The 22243-nt window shown below is 43.4% G+C and overlaps 1 protein-coding gene across 1 annotated transcript in view; it reads left to right on the plus strand.

The window, feature by feature from the left end:
- The first annotated feature begins 2610 nt into the window (after nt 1-2610).
- Nucleotides 2611-22243, plus strand: part of LOC124595496 (protein gustavus) — a 336961-nt gene continuing 317328 nt past the window's right edge. The window contains exon 1 of the mRNA XM_047134261.1: nt 2611-2725. Coding sequence (XP_046990217.1) covers nt 2715-2725 — 11 coding nt within the window. The 5' untranslated portion in view covers nt 2611-2714. The remainder of the gene's footprint in view (nt 2726-22243) is intronic.

Raw genomic sequence — 22243 nt, forward strand, 5'->3', positions numbered from 1 at the left:
GATAGAACTGATAGACTGACTGTGGAATGTTGTGGCTGCAGAGGCAGTGAAGACAATAGGAACTCGAACACCTGCATGTCCTGGCCTAACATATCAGCTGGTACTGCAATAGGGGGGACACCGCTGGAAAAAATAAAAAGTCGTAAGTAAACATATACAATATAAACGTAGGCTTCTGCTGCCATTTCTCTTTCAATAAATTTTTTCTGGGTTTGTGACCAAAATTACCGACGTTTCGGTCCCTGTTGCAAGCGACCTTATATTGACAATGCGGTCACAATCCCAGAAAATTTTTATTGAATATACAATATGTTTTAAGTGAACAGTAATAATAATGAGAGAGAATGATATACAAATACTTACTTTCGAATGTGACAGATTTCATACTCTTTTTTGTTCTGGCCAAAGGCAGTGCCTGATCTGTGGTGGCATTTCAAGATCCTTTCACTACAGTCTACAGATTTCAAATAGTGAAACTCACACAGTTGGATTAGTAATAAAAGATGTATGAGACAGGCGAAATATCCTCAGACTTCAAGAAGAATGTAATAATTCCAATCCCAAAGAAATCAGGTGTTGACAGATGTGAAAATTACCGAACTATCGGTTTAATAAGTCACAGCTGCAAAATATTAACGCGAATTCTTTACAGATGAATGGAAAAACTGATAGAAACCGACCTCGGGGAAGATCAGTTTGGATTCCGTAGAAATGTTGGAACACGTGAGGCAATACTGACCCTACCACTTATCTTAGAAGAAAGATTAAGGAAAGGCAAACCTACGTTTCTAGCATTTGTAGACTTAGAGAAAGCTTTTGACAATGTTGACTGGAATACTCTTTTTCAAATTCTGAAGGTGGCAGGGATAAAATACAGGGAGCGAAAGGCTATTTACAATTTGTACAGAAACCAGATGGCAGCTATAAAAGTCGAGGGGCATAAAAGGGAAGCAGTGGTTGGGAAGGGAGTGAGACAGGGTTGTAGCCTCTCCCCGATGTTATTCAATCAGTATATTGAGCAAGCAGTAAAGGAAACAAAAGAAAAATTCGGAGTAGGTATTAAAATCCATGGAGAAGAAATAAAAACTTTGAGGTTCGCCGATGACATTGTAATTCTGTCAGAGACAGCAAAGGACTTGGAAGAGCAGTTGAACGAAATGGACAGTGTCTTGAAAGGAGAATATAAGATGAACACCAACAAAAGCAAAACGAGGATAATGGAATGTAGTCGAATTAAGTCGGGTGATGCTGAGGGAATTAGATTAGGAAATGAGACACTTAAAGTAGTAAAGGAGTTTTGCTATTTAGGGAGCAAAATAACTGATGATGATCGAAGTAGAGAGGATATAAAATGTAGACTGACAATGGCAACGAAAGCGTTTCTAAAGAAGAGAAATTTGTTAACATCGAGTGTAGATTTAAGTGTGAGGAAGTCGTTTCTGAAAGTAATTGTATGGAGTGTAGCCATGTATGGAAGTGAAACATGGACGATTACTAGTTTGGACAAGACGAGAATAGAAACTCTCGAAATGTGGTGCTACAGAAGAATGCTGAAGATTAGAAGGGTAGATCATATAACTAATAAGGAGGTATTGAATAGAATTGGGGAGGGGAGAAGTTTGTGGCGCAACTTGACAAGAAGAAGGGACCGGTTGGTAGGACATGTGTTGAGGCATCAAGGGATTACCAATTTAGTATTGGAGGGCAGTGTGGAGGGTAAAAATCGTAGAGGGAGACCAAGAGATGAATACACTAAACAGATTCAGAAGGATGTAGGTTGCAGTAGGTACTGGGAGATGAAGAAGCTTGCACGGGCTAGAGGAGCATGGAGAGCTATATCAAACCAGTCTCTGGACTGAAGACCACAACAACAACAACAGCGATAGGGGAACTTGATTCCGATTGGTCTAGAGAAAGAAGGGAGAAGATAGAGGGGGACCTTGATTTTGGACCTCGTTTGCCCACAGTGGATGGGTAACCTTCATTTTCTAAAAGTGTCAAGTGATCTGTGCCGTAATCTTGTAGTAAACATAGTGGTCCCAGAGACCCCACCTCGTAGTACACGTACAGAAAAGTCATCTCGTGAGTTAAGGGTTATATTATAATTTGGGGCCTACTATCCATTTCGTTGTAAGCCTTAATCATGTATAACAATTACGGAGCATTGTTGCATTCCGGTGGTCGCAGCTTCGACTCCCAGAAATTTGGTCACTTACATAATAAATTGTTTATTTTCACGTTCGTCGGATTGTTGTCGAGGCGTAGCGTAGGGACGGCAGACACGGCTTCCCCCGTGCGCAGCAGAACAGTAGCACGGGCACCACATTCCCGCCTCCCCCCTCCGCAGCGCACAGGTCCACGCACTCGCTGCACGCGGGGATCAATAAGCGCCTCTCTGTCTGGCGGACGCAACGCGCACGCAACCCTCGGGGTCGCACCGCTTCCCCGCGCTGCAGCCAATAATAGGGGGGGAGGGGTCGGCGGAGGCCGCCGGTTGGTCGAGCGGCGGGGGGGCGGGTGGTGGGGGGCCAACGGGCGTGCGCGCCTGGCGCTGCGGGAGGCAGGGGGGGACAGCGGCGGAGAGCCGGCGGCAGGCAGCGGCGCAGACCATGGCAGCGGCGGCCGGCGCAGTGCTGTGGAGTGTCGGCTGCTGGCGCCTGGGCCCGCACGTGGTGCTCGCCTGGCCGCTCCAGCCCCTGCTGCCGCCGCCTGACATGGAGACCAGGTACTGTGCGTCGCGCGAGGTGCCACAGCCCTGCATGCGGTGCCCGGCTGCCGCAGAACGCGCGTCTCCTTCCACTGGTCTCGCGGCCATAGCGCTGCTGGTATCCGTTTGTTAAAGCATTACTGCATGAACCAAATAGCAGCTCATTTCTCTCCTCACTCTCAATTACTAGTTAGTCCTGGTGACAAAGGTCAGAACTACCCCAATAGCTGCGTAAAACCAACTACAAGTTACAGCATCTCGATGGCATTTTCTTTCCTGTCTCACTTCAGGCAACAGGGAGTGTAACCAGAACGTTTCTCGTGTTTCAAATTTGTTCTGTATGCACTCTATAAAGGACTAAATGCAGTACCCTGCAGTTCCAGCCCAGTCTGATAATCAACAAATGCCTACCACACCTTCACATTTCGGCTCTCTCGCCGGCTTAGACGCTTCTGTGCACCGTTAAATCGATCCATTTCTAACATACTGAACACTTCGCCCAAGTGTCTATTTTATGGATCACACGCATATCATCGCCAGGTAAACAACACGAAACTAAACGCCAAGATCATAACTTCTATTCGTTAAAAGGAAACTGGCTGTTAAATACTTCCACAGAAAATGTGTGTTCCGTGTGAAATGTGACTGTGATATCTTGTGATCCTGTGCCATACCAGTCCTGGACGTCGGATAATGAAGAGAACTTGATTGTCGATTTTCGAGCCGGACAGTGAAGAACAGTGTTCTGTGCTACGCAACATGGCAGAAGTGTACCTGTGATCACGTTGTAACTCGTATGTCAGCGTAATTTGCCACTGGGCAGCCATTTTCAGATGAGTACACAGAGATGTTTCGATGATTTTACAGATTTGGCGTTCCGCTCAGCAAAATAACAATGTGACGCTTGGAAGCAAAAGAAGATAGCATATTTGTGCAGAACGAACAGAATACGCTTTCCAGAATGTGAATTCGATGGAAATGACCTTACTTCCTTCGGAAATGCAGTTCTGTGTGTGACACATTAACGTCCAGTTTCATGCATCAAATCAGTGCAGTTTATGTTGTTAATCATGTTTTGCTGCCATGCGCGTAAAATGTGTTGCCTCTCGTTTTGAACGTACACACGAGATCAGAGAGACATTATAGATTGATGGACTTTTGGATCGGTTCTATAAGGAACAGAAGAACGCCACGCGCAGTCGTCAGAAGCGACATTCGGTGGAGCTCTGATCAATACTGTGGGAGAGCTGCAGCCGACGGAGACTCGAAATAATTCCTCCTCCTTCGTGTTTCCCACTTTCGGTTTGCGTGTCTCCGAAAGCTGGTGGGTGTGTGAGGTCCTTCCTTGGTCCCGTGCCACTGGCAACCTTTCCCTGCCTTGTAACGCTTCAGTAATGACGCTAATAAGACGCGCCACTCGTCGCGCTGTGCAGATTTCAGCGGCCAAAAAAAGTTCGAACCGTCGGTCGTTTCAGATGTATTTGAAGGAGAATTTTATCATATACGTAACACTGCATCATGCACAGCAGCAAAAATACTCGAACAAAAACCATCACGTAATGTTACGTGATTTACTATTTTACTTCATCAACTTAACGCCCTACCTCGAACACCTCGATGTATTTTGTGTAGTCACCAGGTAACTAGAATTCAGCCCAAAATTAACAGAGGCTCCACACTGACGAGCATATTGCACGAATGAGTTTTCGAAATGGTGAAACCGCACCTGCATCTTATTAATTATGTCGTTCACATGAACAGGGAAATTAGGCGCTTATAATTTGACATGTAACGCTTCGAACAATTAAGTAATAAGCGTAAATTATAAAATACACACGCAATCTGCTGGACTGCTTTGTTTCTTCGGGTCTACTATATCGAAGAGTACAAATGGAAGATGCGCGACAGAAGCATTTTTAAGTATCTGTCTAGTGCATTTTTACCGATAATTTCAACTCAAAAATTCGATTGTATGAATTCGACTACTTCCAAGAACACTGTCAATTAATAGTAGAGGTTTTCTGGTGTGCGTGTTTTGGCTCATATACCGTGTGATCAGAATTCTAGACGTGGTTTCACTCCAGTTAATGTCAAGTGTCAGTTCTATGGTAACTTCCACTACGTAGTAAACAGGTCTCCTGACGCACCTACAACCAGTACACATTCGCCATAACTGGTACTGTTGTGTAGAACAAAGGAAATGGTTGCGACTTAGTCATCCAGTTGGTAGCACCAAAAGTAGTCAGATAATCTACATTGAAGCAATCGAGAATTAGGGCACATCGTTTTCAATTTCGATTGTAGTGAATCACCGAAAACACAAAATTAAATAATAGCAATAAATATTGTGTTTGATTACTGTCGCAGTATGGACGTATTGAACTTCGTACCAAGTGTTTACAATCTATGTAAATCGAACGAGAGGAAGCATGTGTAGGGAAGTTTACTTATTCAGGAAAACTGTCTTGTACAAGTATCTTTTACAAATACACTGTGTACTGCGGCAGTTTCTGGTACGGTTGCGCTCTAATGAATCACCGAAAATACAAGCTGTGACCCTCTCCCCCCCCCCCCTCCTCCTCCATTCTTTCTTTCCCAAACCCCTCCCAACAAAATGATTCAAAAGATGCAGTGCCTCTTTGTACCTTCTTTCACAGAGACAACAGACAGTGTTGGCAAGCAAAGGATTGAGACTGCTCAGAAGTAACCAACCCTAATTCGTTGGAAATCATCTGGTGAAACTGAGGAATATCTTCAGCCGGATTGGTTGGCTCGGATGGTATGTAGACTGGTATCAACACAGAGAACGATTTTTATCACTGCGCAAGTCCCTGTTTCAAAAGAAGGCCCGACTAATTATAAATTTGTTGTTTTCGTGAAATAGTGGAATGGCTTAAAATCCGACGCGCTTTAAAGTTCTGCACACTTACATAGTTTAATGAACACTCTACGTGCCATGATTCTTATCATTATATTTATTTTCTGAAACTGATCATCATCATCATCATCATCATCATGCCGTTGAGTGATGTGAACGCCACAGTGTGTTGTTAGGCGTAGTTTATAGGAATACCCGTTCAGTTACGGGGAGGAGGAGGAGGAGGGGGGGGGGGGGGTTCACTGCCTTTCGCTTATATAGAGTATTTCACGAAGGTAAAAGTCATGGTAAAGAAGGCATAAAATATCTTACCAACTAGCAATCAAGCTACTAGACATTAGGTGTATAATTTGGTACCTTGCCACTGAGCCAAAGCTGTGAATTAGACCAGTAATTGGCGCTTTCGTAAGTCACAGAAAGGCAAGACAGCAATACAATTTACACTTTATCTGAACTAAACAGGTCGAAGCGAATTATATAAGAAAGTCTGTATACGTGTTGTGCTGTACAGCACGTGCGGTTTTGCACCTTCCGTCAGACTTAACCCATTGACTACCAATTTTATTTCAAAAACATTAATGAATGTTTATTTTAATTAATTTCTTAGTCAGAAGTAGCAATATGAAAAGAATATTTCCCAAAGTTTCGTTTTCCAAGGGGGTGTTGGTGGTGGTGGGGGGGCCGGGTGGGGGGGGGGGGGGAAGACGTTTGCTCAAAACCTACAATACATACTGACAACAGACACTCAGTGGACAGAGCATGTCTCCGAGTTTGTAACTCACACTACAGTTGCTCGATATGGGCTTCGTTTGTGATGCGGCAAGCGGCAACTGGTGGGTGGAAATCGTGGACAGAATGTGCCTGGGAAGGCGCGAAGGCAGCTCGCTTTGCCAGTGTGCTAATTGGGTTGCCTATGGTGTGCGAACTTATTCGATGTCACAATACGGTGACGACGGTTGACAATGAAACTTGAGGACGGCACAACCTACAGGAGCAATCTGTGATTATAAGAATTCTGCTCACAATTTGTGGGCTTCCCTTTACCAGTGGGACGGTGATACATAGCAACAACATACAACAAATTCCAGTTGGTTCTCTGGTAACCTATCGTGGGACACATACGTCCCGTTGGTGTCTAAGGGTTAAGGCCAATGCTAAAGTACTCATGACTCACCAGTCCAAAAAAGGGAAACAAAATTTCTTCACTTGAAGAGAAAAAACTGTCTGGAAGACCAAAAACGCCTCACGAGAATCAGTAGGGTGTTTACGAATGATTCATCGGGTTTTGGATGAATGTATTTCACGCAGTATTACATACAAAATAGTGCACGAGACTTGGTATACATTTTCACGTTTCTTATACATAATTACAAATGCTCTATGTGCTCTTCTCGTGTTACGCGACAAACATATATGCAGTAGTCAAGTTTGACCCAGAGACGAGTGAGCATGTCCGTGCCAACAGTTTTCGCCAGCGCAGCAGTGATGTGATCCTCGAGTTGAGTCTATGTTGTCGGCAAAGATAGTACATCAACATTATCTTTCACATATCCCCAAAGAAAAAAGATCTTGCGTGTCACCTGAAGAGTGCCGAATCATCCTGAGCACAGCGTCCAATCCACCGGTTTCGAAATTCCTCGGTCTGTGGGCAACGCACTGCTTCATGCCAGTGAGGCGCACTCCGTCTTGCTGAAATATGAAACTGGTATATGAGCTATTAGTTTAGGAAACGACCAGTCTTGCGACATGTGTAGGTACGTTTCACCCCTCACGGTTTTCCCAAGAAGAAAGCAGGGCCCGTATAGTTTGCTACGTGAAGCAGCACAGAAGACATAAACCTTTGAAGAACCTGTTTCAGTCTCCACTGCAAAATTGGGATTTGTCATACACGGACGTTGTTCTGATTCGCTTGACCGTTTATCTTAGTACGACGCCTCATCACTGAACCGGGTATAAATTCACCATCTCCCATGGCTTCCTACAAAAGTCCACCAACTTCGTGTCTGATGGTGCGGTCGAATGGCTGTAAACGTTACAGCTGCTGTATGCGGTATGGTTTCTGATGTAACCACTTCCGCAGAAGTTGAGTGCGGAATGCCCAGTTCGCGTCTTGACCGATGTGTGAGATTTCTTTGGACTATGAAGGAACGCCTCTTGGACACTCTCTACTGTTTCACCTGCAGCACCTGACCGTCTGAAGCTTTTCTCTTTACAGAGGCAACCTGCGCCCTTGAACTATCGGTATCACAGCAGAATGTTTTACTGGGTAGGTGACTGCATGGTGTACTGTCTCCAGAGCGCACGCTGCACGGATGCTACCTACTCATACTGCACCATACAAAATGAGGTCTGTTGATCATTCGTCATTTTACAAACTGTTATCATCCTGACATGTGGAATAATCGGGTCTACTGCCGGATGTTTGTGTCGCTTTGGCACAATATTTCGGCCACGTAACTCATTGCCTGTTATCATCCTGCCGCCTGTGATATCTGAAAAGGTATAAACAAAACTGTAAAATATGCTCTCTTCATTGGTTATTAGCATGCGTGGATGGGCACTGTCTATTTCACGCTATAAGACGTCAAAACCCGATGAATCATTTGTAAACACCCTGTATTTTGCCAAAGCAGCATAAGATCCGTTCCCTGCAGGACCAGTAAGAGCCATTTAAAACCAGTATCCCACAAGACTGGAGCATTAGTCAGAAAAGATGAAACCGTTTAAACATCATGGCGGCTACGCTGTCAGAAACGGGCCTACGCCTGTGAATAATTTCGTTTAAAGCAAGGCCATTTTCGGTAAAGAATTGTTTTGACGTCAGCATACTTCATCAGATGTGGTCGTTGTAGCGGGTGGTGTGCCCTTCTTTCCCCGATCCTACCAACTTTTCCTGACACATATGAAGTCTCTGCTACTGAACAAGGAATGGAAACAATGAGGCGACTTTATTTTTCTTCATTCTGCAGCGACAGAAATAAATTAATAACACTCGGACACGCAGCCTTTCAACTGCAAAGATTAATTTACTGGATTACATATTCGATACTTGAAAGTATTCAGCACCAATTAACGGCTAACGATAGTAAATAAATCGGCTAGAGCCTCCTCCGAGTCAACTAAGTAGTCAGAGGTACCTTTCCGAAGGGGAAGAAACGCAGCAGAGTTGGGGTGAAGGCTGTTCCCACGAGGGGAAGCAGATGAGTGAAACAAACGACACTGAAAATTCTCGTGGATCCTTCAACCGATGAAATTACAGGTGTACTTGATTTCTGACGCATAGTGAAAGATAAAACAGACAAGCCTACCGAAGAACTTACTAATATTGCATCGTTCTACCATCACACGAGCCAGGAAAAACCTTCTCTTGCCTTAGGTAAGAACAAGCATGCACAAAAATAGATCTTCAGTAATGGCCAAATATTTACCTTATAGTTATCAAAAATATTCAAGGAAAATTAGAAAAGCAAGGACACAGCATAGAGACAATACCAGTCTTTTTTTTATGCTGTTAGATTTCCAGCAGTGCTGTAGTGAATAAAATTACGACAGTAAGCAAATCGTACACGAAACGAAGATCATTCGTCAAACGCTAGGCAGTGTTTGGTCATCTCATTGCCAGCCTGCTGCTTAGAGTCACGCAAGTATTGAGATCGAAACGTTCTGCTTGACACTCTGAAGGTAGCAGGGATAAAATACAGAGAGCGAAAGGTCGTCTGCATCCTGGGACAGAAACCAGACGGCATTTATAAAGAGTCGAAGGGCATGAAAGGAAGATGTGAGACACGTTTGTAGCCTATACACGGTGTTATTCAGTCTGTACATTGAACAATCGGTAAATGAAACCAAGGAGAAATTTGGGAAGGGAATTAAAATTCTGGGATAAGAAATTAAAACCTTGAGGTTTGACGACGACATTGGAATTCTGTCAGGATGGTAAACAACTTGGAAGATCAGTTGAAAGGAATGGATATTTTGTTTCGAAAAGAGGTTGTTATATGAATATCAACAAAAGTAAAAGAAGGGTAATGGAATTTGGTCGAATTAAATCGTGCAGGGCTCATGGAATTACATTAGAAAATGAAACACTACAAGTTGTAGATTATTTTTGCTGTCTGGTCAGAAAAATAACCCACGATGGCCGTAGAGAGAATTTAAAACGCATAATGGAAATAGTGGAAAAAGAGGGTTTTGTTAACATCGAATCGAAATCTGAATATCAGTTAGTCGTTACTGAAGGCATTTGTCTTGAAGTGTTGTCGTACACAGAAGTGAAATGTGGAGGATAAGCAGTTCAGAAAAGAAAACAGAAGTTTTTGGGATGTGGTGCTGCAGAGGTATGGTGAAGACTAGATTGATAGATTGAATAACTAACGAAGAGACAGTGAATAGAAATAGGGGGGGGGGGAGGGAATGCATGGTACAACGTGACTAATAAAGTGGTCGATTAATAGGATATCTATTGAGGCATAAAGGAATCGTCAATTTGGTCAAGGAATGAAGTGTGGGGAGTAAAAATTGTAGAGGAAGACCAACCAAGGTTTGACTAAACTGATCAGGTTCTTAGTTGGTTCGGAGTAGGGGACCAAACAGTGAGGTCATCGGTCGCATTGGATTAGGAAAGGAAGTCGACCGTGCCCTTTCAAAGGAACCAGCCCGGCATTTGGCTAAAGCGATTTAGGTAAATCATGGAAAACCTAAATCGGGATGATAGGACGTGCATTTGAACCGTCGTCCAATGAGCAGGTCCTAATGGATCTGTGGCGCAATAGATAGGTAGAGATGGTGATGCTCCACGTGATCGCCAGTATGGAGAGCTGCATCAAACCAGTCCTCGGACTGAAGCTCACAACAACAGCAAAAATTGTTTGACGCAGAATTCAAAATTTGCAAGAAGATGGGTTACTCGTTCATTTGTGTCATACGACGACCTATATGGAAATAGTACTTCCGGTTTGGTGTATTTTCGTCGGGATCCTTTGCAATTGTCAGTGCTTTCCGAGGCCCAATCACAAACCATTTTCAAGCTTAATGATATGTTTCAGCGAGTTGAAAACAAAATGTTTTGTGTAAATTCAAATTTCTTTTAAATAGGAAATAGCGGTGTCTGGGTTACTAAGAAGTACGAACCAATGTTCCTTCGGACATTCATGCATGTCTGAAGGAATGCGATGTTCCTTCGGACATGCTTGAATGTCCGGAGGAACCTTGCATCGAACTTTTTAATAACACAGCCACTGATATTTGGTATTTATTCGCCGAGCCCTCTACTTAATTATGTCTTTCCTGGACGTACGAGTGCAGATTGTGACACACGGACTACGACGTGTGGAAGTCTGGGTCTGGTTATGATTTGTGCTCAGGTGGCCGACGTGCTTAGGGGAGCCGCTCACGTAAAGCTAGAAATCCGTGTTTGACTCCGAGTCTGGCATAAATTTTCATTGTCTTCATTCCATTATACAGCCGAGGGGTGGTTCATATTCGCAACTGCGAGTACACTTCCTGTAGAACTGTTTTTTACCACTATCAGTGTAATCACGCGCTGCACATACCTTCATTTGTCCCGATAGTGCTAGCGGAATAGCGACCATTCTGCCGGTGGATGGAGATGGCAGCCACTTGTCCCCAAGTAGGACACATTGAATCATGGAGGAGGAAGCGCCTCGTTGACCGCTGCTTCACTGCTTCTGACGTCAAGAGTGTCGTCACTGCCGGCTGCACTGTCCGTGTTTTCGTCGCAGACGGGGCGCGGTAATGATTCCTCCGCAGAGGAGCTCCAGCCGGACATCCAAAATATGCGTCCAGCCTCATCGCTGTGTGTTCTGTCCGACGTAGAAACCGTCTAGTAAGAACTTAGACTCATCTGCGCACGTGTGCTCAGCGACTGTCTTAATATCTTAAGTAAAAATTACACAAGTGAAAGAGCGCCTTGACCTTCGAGTGGGTACTATGTCTGACTCGTAAGCGGACCGAGAAAGCTAATCGCTCGTTTGTTCGTTCGTCGTGTGATTCTTGCTTAAGGCAGTCACTCACGCTTGCTACAATCGCGCCAGTCAATATCAGTTCCGTCTAACGGCGTCTCTATATGAAAAACCTGTTATATTTGCATACCCATTAAAGACAATGGTATTAGTCGTTCCCTTTCGTATTTTATTTTCGGATGAAGTTGGAGGGGGGGGGGGACCGTTCAGATGCCCACGTACGTACCAGATTTTACTTTAGTTTGTATAACCACTTCCTGCGTTACGTTATAGATGCATTAGAACTGTTTTACAGTCAACCTGTAATATAATGCGTAGCCAATTCATGCAGTTGGGTTTAGCTTCAGAGAAAGGTTTGTTATTGCAGTGGTCTGACAATAAGCCAGCCTAGGAGATAATATGTTTTGTCGTTCGATTGTATTGTTTTCTCTTGTTCAAAATGGTTCAAATGGCTCTAAGCGCTATGGGACTTAACATCTGAGGTCATCAATCCTCTAGACTTAGAACTGCTTAAGCCTAACTAACCTAAGGACATCACACACATCCATGCCCGAGACAGGATTCGAACCTGCGACCGTAGCAGCAGCGCGGTTCCGGACTGAAGAACCTAAAACCGTTTTTCTCTTGTCTCAGAAAGCTTCTCGGCAATGGAAACCATTGTATGAAAGTGTACTCGTTGCTCTTGCATTCATTACGTATTCGATTTGTACCTAATTGTTTGTGGAGTATCCGCTGGGAATAGTGAACGGTTATCTCTGCTCGAAAGTTGCCCCAATGTTTCACTCTAGTAACGTGGAACTGGGTTCCCCCCCCCCCCCCCCACCCCCACTGCGTTAGTGTGTAAGAGATACCAACGTTCAGTCGCAGATTTTTCTTAGAATAGAAACATTTCAGTGTCATTTAAATGTGTATTAAATAGTAAAGACCACAAGAAGCATCCCCGCGGTACCCTCAGAACTCGCTTCCGAGCCTTGGGTTTTTTTTTTTTAAGTTTGTGGTAAGGTCTTATGGGACCAAACTGTGGAGGTCACCGGTCCCTAAGCTGACGCACTATTTAATCTAACTTAAACTAACTTACACTGAGGACGACACACACACCCATGCTCGATGGAGGACTCGAACCTCCGACGGGGGCAGCCGCACTGACCGTGACAAGACACCCTAGACCACACGGCTACCACGCGCGGCATCCGAGTCTTGTTTTCTTTTTTTCATGTGTGATCTTGGCGCCCATTTTCTACCTGGGCAGCCGTTACTTTAGTGCAGACTGATGCATTCTCTTCTAATTTTTAGTGTGCAAGGCTCCTACAAGCAGCGATAGCTTCAGCTACAGTAATATTTTATAGAGGAACTAAAGATGCTTCGTCGCAGCTGTGTGATCTTCGGTCTGTGTGTTTTTACGTATTTTCTGTCATTTGGCTGCAAGGCAAAGACAAAGATTGCACAGTGTATAGGAACATAAGCGGATGAAGAACCTAGCGATTCGGACTTGGCTGACACGAGGGGCGTCAGTAAGTAATGTAACATATTTTTTTCTGAAAGCAGGTTGGTTTTATTCAGGATTCCCCGTCCGCAGCTCGTGGTCTCGCAGTAGCGTTCCCGCTTCCCGAGCACGGGGTCCCGGGTTCGATTCCCGGCGGGGTCAGGGATTTTCACCTGCCTAGAGATGACTGGGTTCTGTCGTCTTCATCATCCTCATTTATCGCCATTACGGTCGGAGGAAGGCAATGATAAGCCACCTCCGCTAGAACCTTGCGTAGTCCAGCTGTGCGGGTTTCCCGCATCGTCCCCTACGCTATGTCAAGGAGTATGGGACTTCATCATCATCCAACACACCGTATTATTCACCATCCTATTTTTCAACATAATCTCCGTTCAATGCGACGGCATTACGCTCTCTTACTGAGAAGGTCCATACGCCCGCACGGTACCACTGTACTGGTCGACATCGGAGCCAACGTCTTGCTACATCAGTAACCCCCCGATCATCCACGTGCTGCCTCCCGTAGAGTGCATCTTCCATTGGGTCAAACAGATGGATGCTGGAAGGTGTGAGGTCCGGGCCGAAGGGCGGATGAGGAAGAACAGTCCAATGAAGTTTTGTGACGTCCTCTGGTGCGCAGACTGGAGTGAGGCCTTGTGTTTTTACGGAGGAGCAGAAGTTCGTTTGCATTTTTGTGGAGACGAACACGCTGAAGTCGTTTGTTCAATTTACTGAGGGTAGAACGAGGGAGATCGGACAGGTTTGTGGACCTTGTTGCGATGATGAAACCCGCCTCGATCAACGACTCAGCGTGCTTTTGGTCTCCGTAGACATACTGCAAGCGCCTATGAATATCTATGATGCTCTGTTTTCCGACAAAAGAAATTCAATGGCAGTTCCGCTTGGAACGCGCTTCCGTTACAGACGCCATTTTGAAGACTATGTATAGCGCAGTTATCTATTGGAATTTCATGAAACTATAAGCGCTGCAGGGTGGATATTCGACGCTGTCCCACAACAGATTCCGTATTTTTTCAACCGAAATTGGCCGAGAAAAAAATGTGTTGCATTACTCTTATTGAACGCCCGTCGTATTTTCTACCATTTGGATGGAAGGCAAATTCAGACTGGACTGCGTACCGAATCGTAAGCGGATGAAGGACCTAGCGATTAAGACCTGGCTTACATTACTCACTTTCCCATTTCAGTACCAATATATACGCGCGTTTTTATATTCTAGTGACGTCCAGTTCGTTCATGAAACGTGTCGTAGTTATTGCTGCATGGTGTCTTAATAATTTAAACGGCTGAAGTGCTGTCACTCCAGGGAAGATATAGACGTAAATCATTTAATATCTTCATCTTGTTGAGATCTCTGTATTTTTATTCCTTGCCATTTTGGTGTAGTTGTCACGTTATTTCGACACAACAGCAATTTATGTAATTCGAGTACATGTGTTAGAGGTCCAGTTGTATGTAGTGACATACACAAAGAAATTTACACGTCGATCGCAATGCATATAACTTTTCTAGTGTAGTGTCGCTGCAGGTCGCGCGTTCCCTGGGAAAGTAGGGCAAAGGCACAGAGCCTGGGTGGAAGCAAGTTGCTGAAAAATGCCGCGGAAGTTTGTCTGCCGCGATTGTTTGCAGCGAGCGCGCAAAAAACAGGATGTCAGTAACAGTTCCTCGGCGGATGCTCTGGCGATTGACGCCAGTGATTTATTTATTGATGAAGGGCGGTGCTCTTCATACTCCTGAATCAATAAGGCCCTATATCGTATGTGATACACCACTCATTTTAAGTCAGTGTGACGATAGTGTTGTCGTTGTCTCCTAGGACTTTCTGTGATGTTTTATCGGTTTTCTGGGATATGGCGATAAGGAAATTCTCTATCCTCACGAAACGAACAGACAGAAGTTTAATTTATTTTGATCTTTGAGTTAGAATTCGAGTTTGGTGTGGAACTATAAGTCGCTCAGTTCATCCAAAATGTGTTTTCCTGATCTTCATAATCGCGTGAGAGCGCATTGGTAACACAGCGAAACCATAACGCATAAACGAAATTTAGATCGTCTTTAGGCTTGTTGTAGCTATTTAAAATCTGCAACGTTAACACTTGACAGATGTCATTGTGACACATCCACGTTATAAAATGCCGATATATATGCTGAAAATTCTATGTCATGTTTTAGTCATGTAATATCAACACAGTGATATGATACATGTTGTGGTGAAGGAAGAATGGAAACGCCGGAGCTGCAGGCAGTGATGCTGAGCGGTGGGGGGACAGCGCCTCCAAGTTCATGCTGTGTTGCATTAACTACAGAAACGAAAAAAGCGATTGTTTCCTGGAAGAACAACTGTAAATGTTAATACATTGCTCATGGACGCCACAATGTTTCATGCAATCGTATTCGCAATAGCAATGTAAATTGTTACAATGTACAACTCATACACAAAAACATTAAATTTGTAGACAGAGGTTGTCGAAGATGACGCTGGTGCTGCGTTTCGCTAAAGTATTGTATGACGCCAAAGGTCAGTTTCTGACTGGAAGGCCAAGGAATGAACGAGAGAATGTTCACTTGCACTAGAAAATAATTGATTCACTAGCTGTAGTATCGATAGAGCAAATAAAATTATTAGACCCGGATGTTACATGTCATTTATTCGCATTTGGCTTAAGTATTTTTCATGATCGACATCCAGTTTACGTCTCAGAAGCAGTTCGGGCGCCTAAACTAATACAAATCTCTTCTTCTGTTCTGAGACGCACGAGTGCACATCGAGGTACATTGCCGTTCATGAAAAGACGTGCCTTAATGAGCTTGCCAAGGGAAAAAATAAAAAGAAAACAACGCGAAGAGAGACACTGTCACTTACGCTTCAAACTCTATGCGTGGATTCAATCCCGCGTCCGGCCATCCTGATGTAGGTTTTCCGTGATTTCCCTAAATCTCTCCAGGCAAATGCCGGGATGGTTCCTTTGAAAGGACACGGCCGACTTCCTTCCCCATCCTTCCCTACTCCGATGAGACCGATGACCACGCTGTTGGGTCTCTTCCCCCAAGCAACCAACCAACTAACTATGGGTAGAGGAAATAGATGTTAAAACAAGCTGAAGGTTCAGGAGACACCAGGAAGGGTAATACGGCATTGTTAACACTGTTTCCGTGTCAGAAGCACATCGGAATTCGAGAACGTGTCCTCGTAGATCTCATTTTGCGAGGATACCTCACTTTCTTCGTGACTACTGTCGTCAAAGTACGAAAACAGCCACTGCGTCGATTACTGGACACTTGCCAAAGAGCGTAATGTGATGCGCGTACACACTAGGCCAACGAACGACGGGCAGTGGTTCCGGCATTGACGTTACGCTTCTCATCCTCGAAAAATGAGTCAGTTGGGCCAAGGGATTCGTCCTTGTGAAATCGTAGTTTGCCGGCCGGAGTGGCTGTGCGGTTCTAGGCGCTACAGTCTGGAACCGAGCGACCGCTACGGTCGCCGGTTCGAATCCTGCCTCGGGCATGGATGTGTGTGATGTCCTTAGGTTAGTTAGGTTTTATTAGGTCTAAGTTCTAGGCAACTGATGATCTCAGAGGTTGAGTCGCATAGTGCTCAGAGCCATTTGAACCATTTTTTTTAAAATCGTAATTGGCTGTCATAACGAGTCGAGTTTGCTCCCTTTTTGTTATTGCTATAAAACAATTTCACGGCCGGTATTGTAAGGGAAGTATTGGATTTAGATGTTGTCGCATGTTCAGTATTTATTTTACTACAAGAAGCTGCTGATCAGAAAAAAAAAAGAAATGACGCTGGTGGACGACCTCTGCAACAGTATGAAGGGACAAAATTAATGTCGGACCTTAAAGCTCAATTGGAATATGAGCTATCTGATTTTTTTCCGAATGAAAGTAACGTATTTCCACACAGACACGATTTTCGTGCACATCACTTTCTAACAGTTCACTTATTTCCCTCCAACTGTCTAATCTTTTCAGTTTGTTTTTGTAATCGCAAATCGTAGTGTCCCATAAACATTCCCATTCACGATAAAACTACCAGCTTTAATGTTGACTCCGTACTCCACTCCACATTCCAGTATTTTTAAACACCATAAATACACACCCGTTTAACAGACACAGTAAATCGGTATTGAACCAACGAGCATTTGACCCGGCGTCCACTCTAGGAGAGGAATCACAAGGCTAACTCATCGCCAACGCTTCGATGTTACCGCTGGCAGTCCGAACCGCAAACCAAGGCTATCCGCTTCGTTGGTTCCGATTTGCTGGCCATACAAACTAAGCGAATCTTGGCCAACGAAGCGGTTGGTTGTGATTGTGTGTGTGAATTGCTAAGGTACCAAACTGCTGAGGTCATCCGTCCCTAGACTTACACACTACTTAAACTAACTTTTGCTAAGAACAACACACACTCCCATGTCCGAGGGAGGACTCGAACCTCCGGAGGGAGGGGCCGCGCAAGCCGTGAAAATGGCGCCTCAAACCGCACAGCCTGGTTGTCATTAGTTGGCCGTGGTTGGCCTGGTGTATACGCGCATTACGACTGTGTTCATAGTGGCACCGACAACGGTCGTCAGACCCCGTTGCCAGAGGTCGCTCAAAACATCGGCTGACAGCGTAGTTACAGTGCGTCCGATCTCCTTCGTCAGTTTTTCGCTTGTCAAGGAGATTAGGTTGGGTTAGGATAGAATCTGTTCTATGAAGAAAGTTCTATTTTAACCCTCTAGGGTAGGATGGATAGCACGAGACCTCTGTGCTTGGAGACGAGAGCTGCACTGCGGCTTTTTCTATTAAAACCGCGCCGAAAGCATGTCAATGAGCTACACCTGTCCGGAAAAGAACATAGCAAGTACTGTACACGCTATCCTCAGTTAATGGATTAATCAAACAAGTTTTACGAATTTATTAGATGACGGGAAAAATGTTCCGTTACGCACTCTGGAGACTAGATGATTCGCGGTGACACTGAAAAGAAAGATTTCGAACACTATGTTTTGCTGTATTTATTTGAAGTTGTGCAGACATACGTCAATTAACCTTCAGTGATTTGTCATTCAGCGCAAGTGTGAAAGACTGGCATGAAGTTTAGCGTAAAATATTCTGAATACGTAAAGCAATGAAAAATCGAAATTATACCGTACACCACATTTGCAAGCCACTTCGTATGACAGAATTGCCACCATACTGAAATAAAAACGCCAATAAGCAGTTATAATAATTTGTAGACAGTTAATGCAACTTTCCAGAACCCAACAAAGATCCATTATAGTAACTATGAGCGTAAGGAAGCCCATCCTTCTCACATGAGCAAAATATTTTTTGAGGCTATCGTTTATGACCAAAATTTCCGATGAAGTTTTGCTTACTTGTGGTTTCCAATAAACCTGACACTTCAGTCCATAAATTCAGCACTTTTGTATCCCGCCTTTACTATAGTCAGAATTAGGATTACATTAGGCTTACTGAACTTTGGCTGGGATGAGCACGTAGGTGCGAAGTCTTACAGGTATCCACGCTAACAGCTACTAGTAGTGGATAAACTATCATTGAAGTAACTGAAGTAACAAAGTCTGTAATGGCTAGCCCCCTATGAAGTAGAAGCTAAGTTGCTTGGTCGTCGGCTCGGAATCAAATGGGCAGAATCTGGAGCGGCGTATCTTCAGGTCACATAAAACTAATACTTCATCTGCCACGAACTGCCAGGTACAAGTGCGCGTAAAAACGTGTCGCTCCTCTGTAAAACCTTGGATGTAACGACAGATGGGCGTCCGATCCGAACTATGCATGATCACTAATACTTCTCCGAAACACAGTCGAAAGACGAGCCCGGACAGCACATGACAATCCACGTATGATGAGATAAAACCATCGTCCGAATCCGTGGAAGAAACAAGGAATTAAAAGACACACAATCCTTGGGAATCGTCAACATACTAAAATATTTAGTTATGCGTCATATAGAACTACACGTTACAGCGTTAGCCGCACACTGAATACTGTCAGTATGTGGTTCATATATGGGAACGGCGTGTTTATATAACAAAAGTAAATTATCGTGTTTATATAACAAAAGTAAATTATACCTCCTTCTATTTCTTTTGTTGTGTGCTTTGCAACGTTTATTTTTCAGACGCATCATAAAAAAAAACCTAAAGAGACTGCAGGTCACGTCCGTCCTCGCATCTGCGCATTCATCAAAAGGACAACGTAAGACAAGATTTTTAAATCCTTAATGAAAAAGTGGAACGAGGCAGAATTTTACCTACTTCGTGCTTCTTTCCTCCGATAACTTTCCAAGGCCTTTCCCTGTATGAAACTGAATCTGAAAGATTCTGGTCTCATATCCTGGTGTTATTATTATTACTTTTTATTTTTTGTTCTGGCAGAGCGAGAGAGCAGAGAAGTGCTGCTTTTTTCATAATATGACACTCTTAACATTGAAAGATACCGTGTTCCTGAAATCCTGTAATAATTATGTCTGCAGCTCTTAGCGTAACTATGGACTTTCCGCTGTCGTTGATATTCATAGTCTTCAAACGACTCATTGGTACAGCCGGAACGAAAATGTCACTAACAACATATCGTCTGCGTGACATTTGCTCTCGCTCATATGTTTTTCGGGCCGTACATTATAGCAAAATCATTTTGTAGGTAACTTATTTAGCCAGAACTAGGATTTAGGCACCATGGAACTTTCAGTAGCGTGTAACTACAGAAAGTCAACAGCAGACGTGTTGTGGTTGTAGCTTAAGACTGGCGATCCCTCTTGAAAGATAAGCAACGCTCACTAATACGCTCTTGCCTCGTTGTATGACACTTAGACGCAACCGGTTTTTTTTTTTTTTTTACTATCGAAACACGACACCACATTTCGTTAAATTTCGTGTTAATAAAGTCAGAAAGGTTGTGCTACAGTATCAGTTTTACTGCCATTGAAGTTTAATTATTAATAACTATTTTTGTTGTTGTTTGACTTAGCAAAACATAGTCCACTGAACCTGTTGTATGGCTTAATATAGTACGCAAGTGTATATTGCAGTAGTGACACTTTCAGTGGCTGTGGAAGCAACGAGGAAACTCGCAGCGTCGTTAAAATTAATTTAACTCTGCTCGTTCACACACACACACACAAACACACACACACACACACACACACACTGCTTGGCATCCCGCCTTCATTTACACCTGCTCTTCCAACATATGAAGACTTGGTTGCCATTACGCATGAGGAATGATACGATGTATTGTACCTCCTCAACGTGGAACACCTGCTTCATTTATTTCAACATGGGCTATATTACTCCTATACATAGTGACAAGTGCGGCAACATTTGTTATTATGTGCATATTCTTGTGAACACCATACACTGTGCGCTGTTTTCTTGACATATTTTGCGACAAACGGGTGTGTTTATTAATTTATTGTTTCGTTAACGTGTCTCTTCACTTGGCTGAAATATACTTATTGTAGCTACCTTTAGTATCCTCATTACACAGTCTAACGTAACAGTCGCGACACTCCGTCTCCATTTTGTTACCCTCGGCGATAGCAGCGCACGAAGCGGCCAGCAAGCGACAGTTCTGAATACGATAGCGGATGAGTGCGAATACTAACATTTATTTTTATATGTAACATAGTTTCTGCCATAGCGAGTGTCAGTAGCGCTATAACAATCGACAGCTAAAATATTACACCATATTTGTCATTATTTAGACTCTTGAAGTCCCTGGGAGATACGAAGCGGTGCATTACAGGATAGTGTGTTCACGAGTCTCTTAAAACTGGCAGAGACTTATTGAATAATCTCTTTATCCAGTAATAACAAAAAATTGCTGGTAAACACGGGAAGACCTGACCTTTCCAGAAAGACGTCGTATATCTGTCCAGTTTCGTTCGCTGCACTTTCAGCCAAATTGTGGAACGTGGAACGTAGGAAACGTATATGAAATGTAATACCTACATTATTTAACGTATCAAATAGGCCACCACAACTCTACCTTAAGGGAAAACCACACAGACGTGATAATAAATTGTCGAAAGCAATAAAACTGTTCCCCGACACAGCAAAAGTCAATTCCACAATTGTCGCTAAATGTGAGCCATAAACGGAAGGAACCTTCAACACATTCTCTTTTGAGGCAAAAGTAATCACATTTGCAGAAACATTCGTGTCTTAGAAAGTAGAGCGAAGTGTAAGAACGGGCGAATCGTTGGACTCCAGACAAATTTTTTAAGTGTCAAGGAGACCGCCTTAAATAATAACAACAGAAATGTATGCTTCTCATGTGTAAATTGTGTTTATACTCTCGTTCTTTCAGCGGTTTAATCTGCAAATGTAGATGTATTTGAAAGCATTTCCTCGTGAATGAGTTGTAGCTTATGTCATTGAATCACTGTGATTCGGCTGTTTCTACATGTATTTTACGATAATTCATGCCCCTTGGTAACTTACTATCGCATGGAACGTAAAAATATAACAACTATTCCATTAATTAAGTAGAAAATAATTTAACACAAACATTATCCTTGCAACGCATGTGACTGTGCTTTTTCACCGCTTGGAGCGCTAGTGTCGTTCCAGCCACAGAACACCAATATAGTAGAAGTGCAAAGACCACATTATTATACGGAAAAACAGAACGACACCAGCGCTACTTGTGGCCTGGCTGTGAACTTCAATACGAAAAAAATACGGCGCGAAAATCTCTTATGTTTATTTCTAAATACGCGAATTAGAGGACAATATTTTTCATTTAATCATTGAATGTGGGCCGCATGGTGCAGTAATAAAGGTTTTTGAGATCTTGCAAAGTAATATATAAAAGAAATCTCAATCAAAAACAAACATTAACTACTCATAGCTGCAGTTTACATTGTGAAAATTTTCGTAAATTACGACATCACCTTTTGACTGTGAAATTTTTTTGTCAAACTCAATATTGCGATTTTGGCCGTGTGGCCGTTATCATGTGGAAATAAACGAGCTTTAGCACATGGCAGACAAAAATCGTCTGATATTGCATGCATATATAAATGATTTTTACGTTTCCACATATCCTAAAGCACATTATGTCCACTCGCATGATCGAAAGTGGAATAGTAGGTTACACAAATAAATAACTACACAGCTAATGGATAACCAAGAGGCCATTTACAAAAAAATCTG

The sequence above is a fragment of the Schistocerca americana genome, chromosome 2, assembly GCF_021461395.2.
Source record: "Schistocerca americana isolate TAMUIC-IGC-003095 chromosome 2, iqSchAmer2.1, whole genome shotgun sequence".
Taxonomy (NCBI): Eukaryota; Metazoa; Arthropoda; class Insecta; order Orthoptera; family Acrididae; genus Schistocerca; species Schistocerca americana.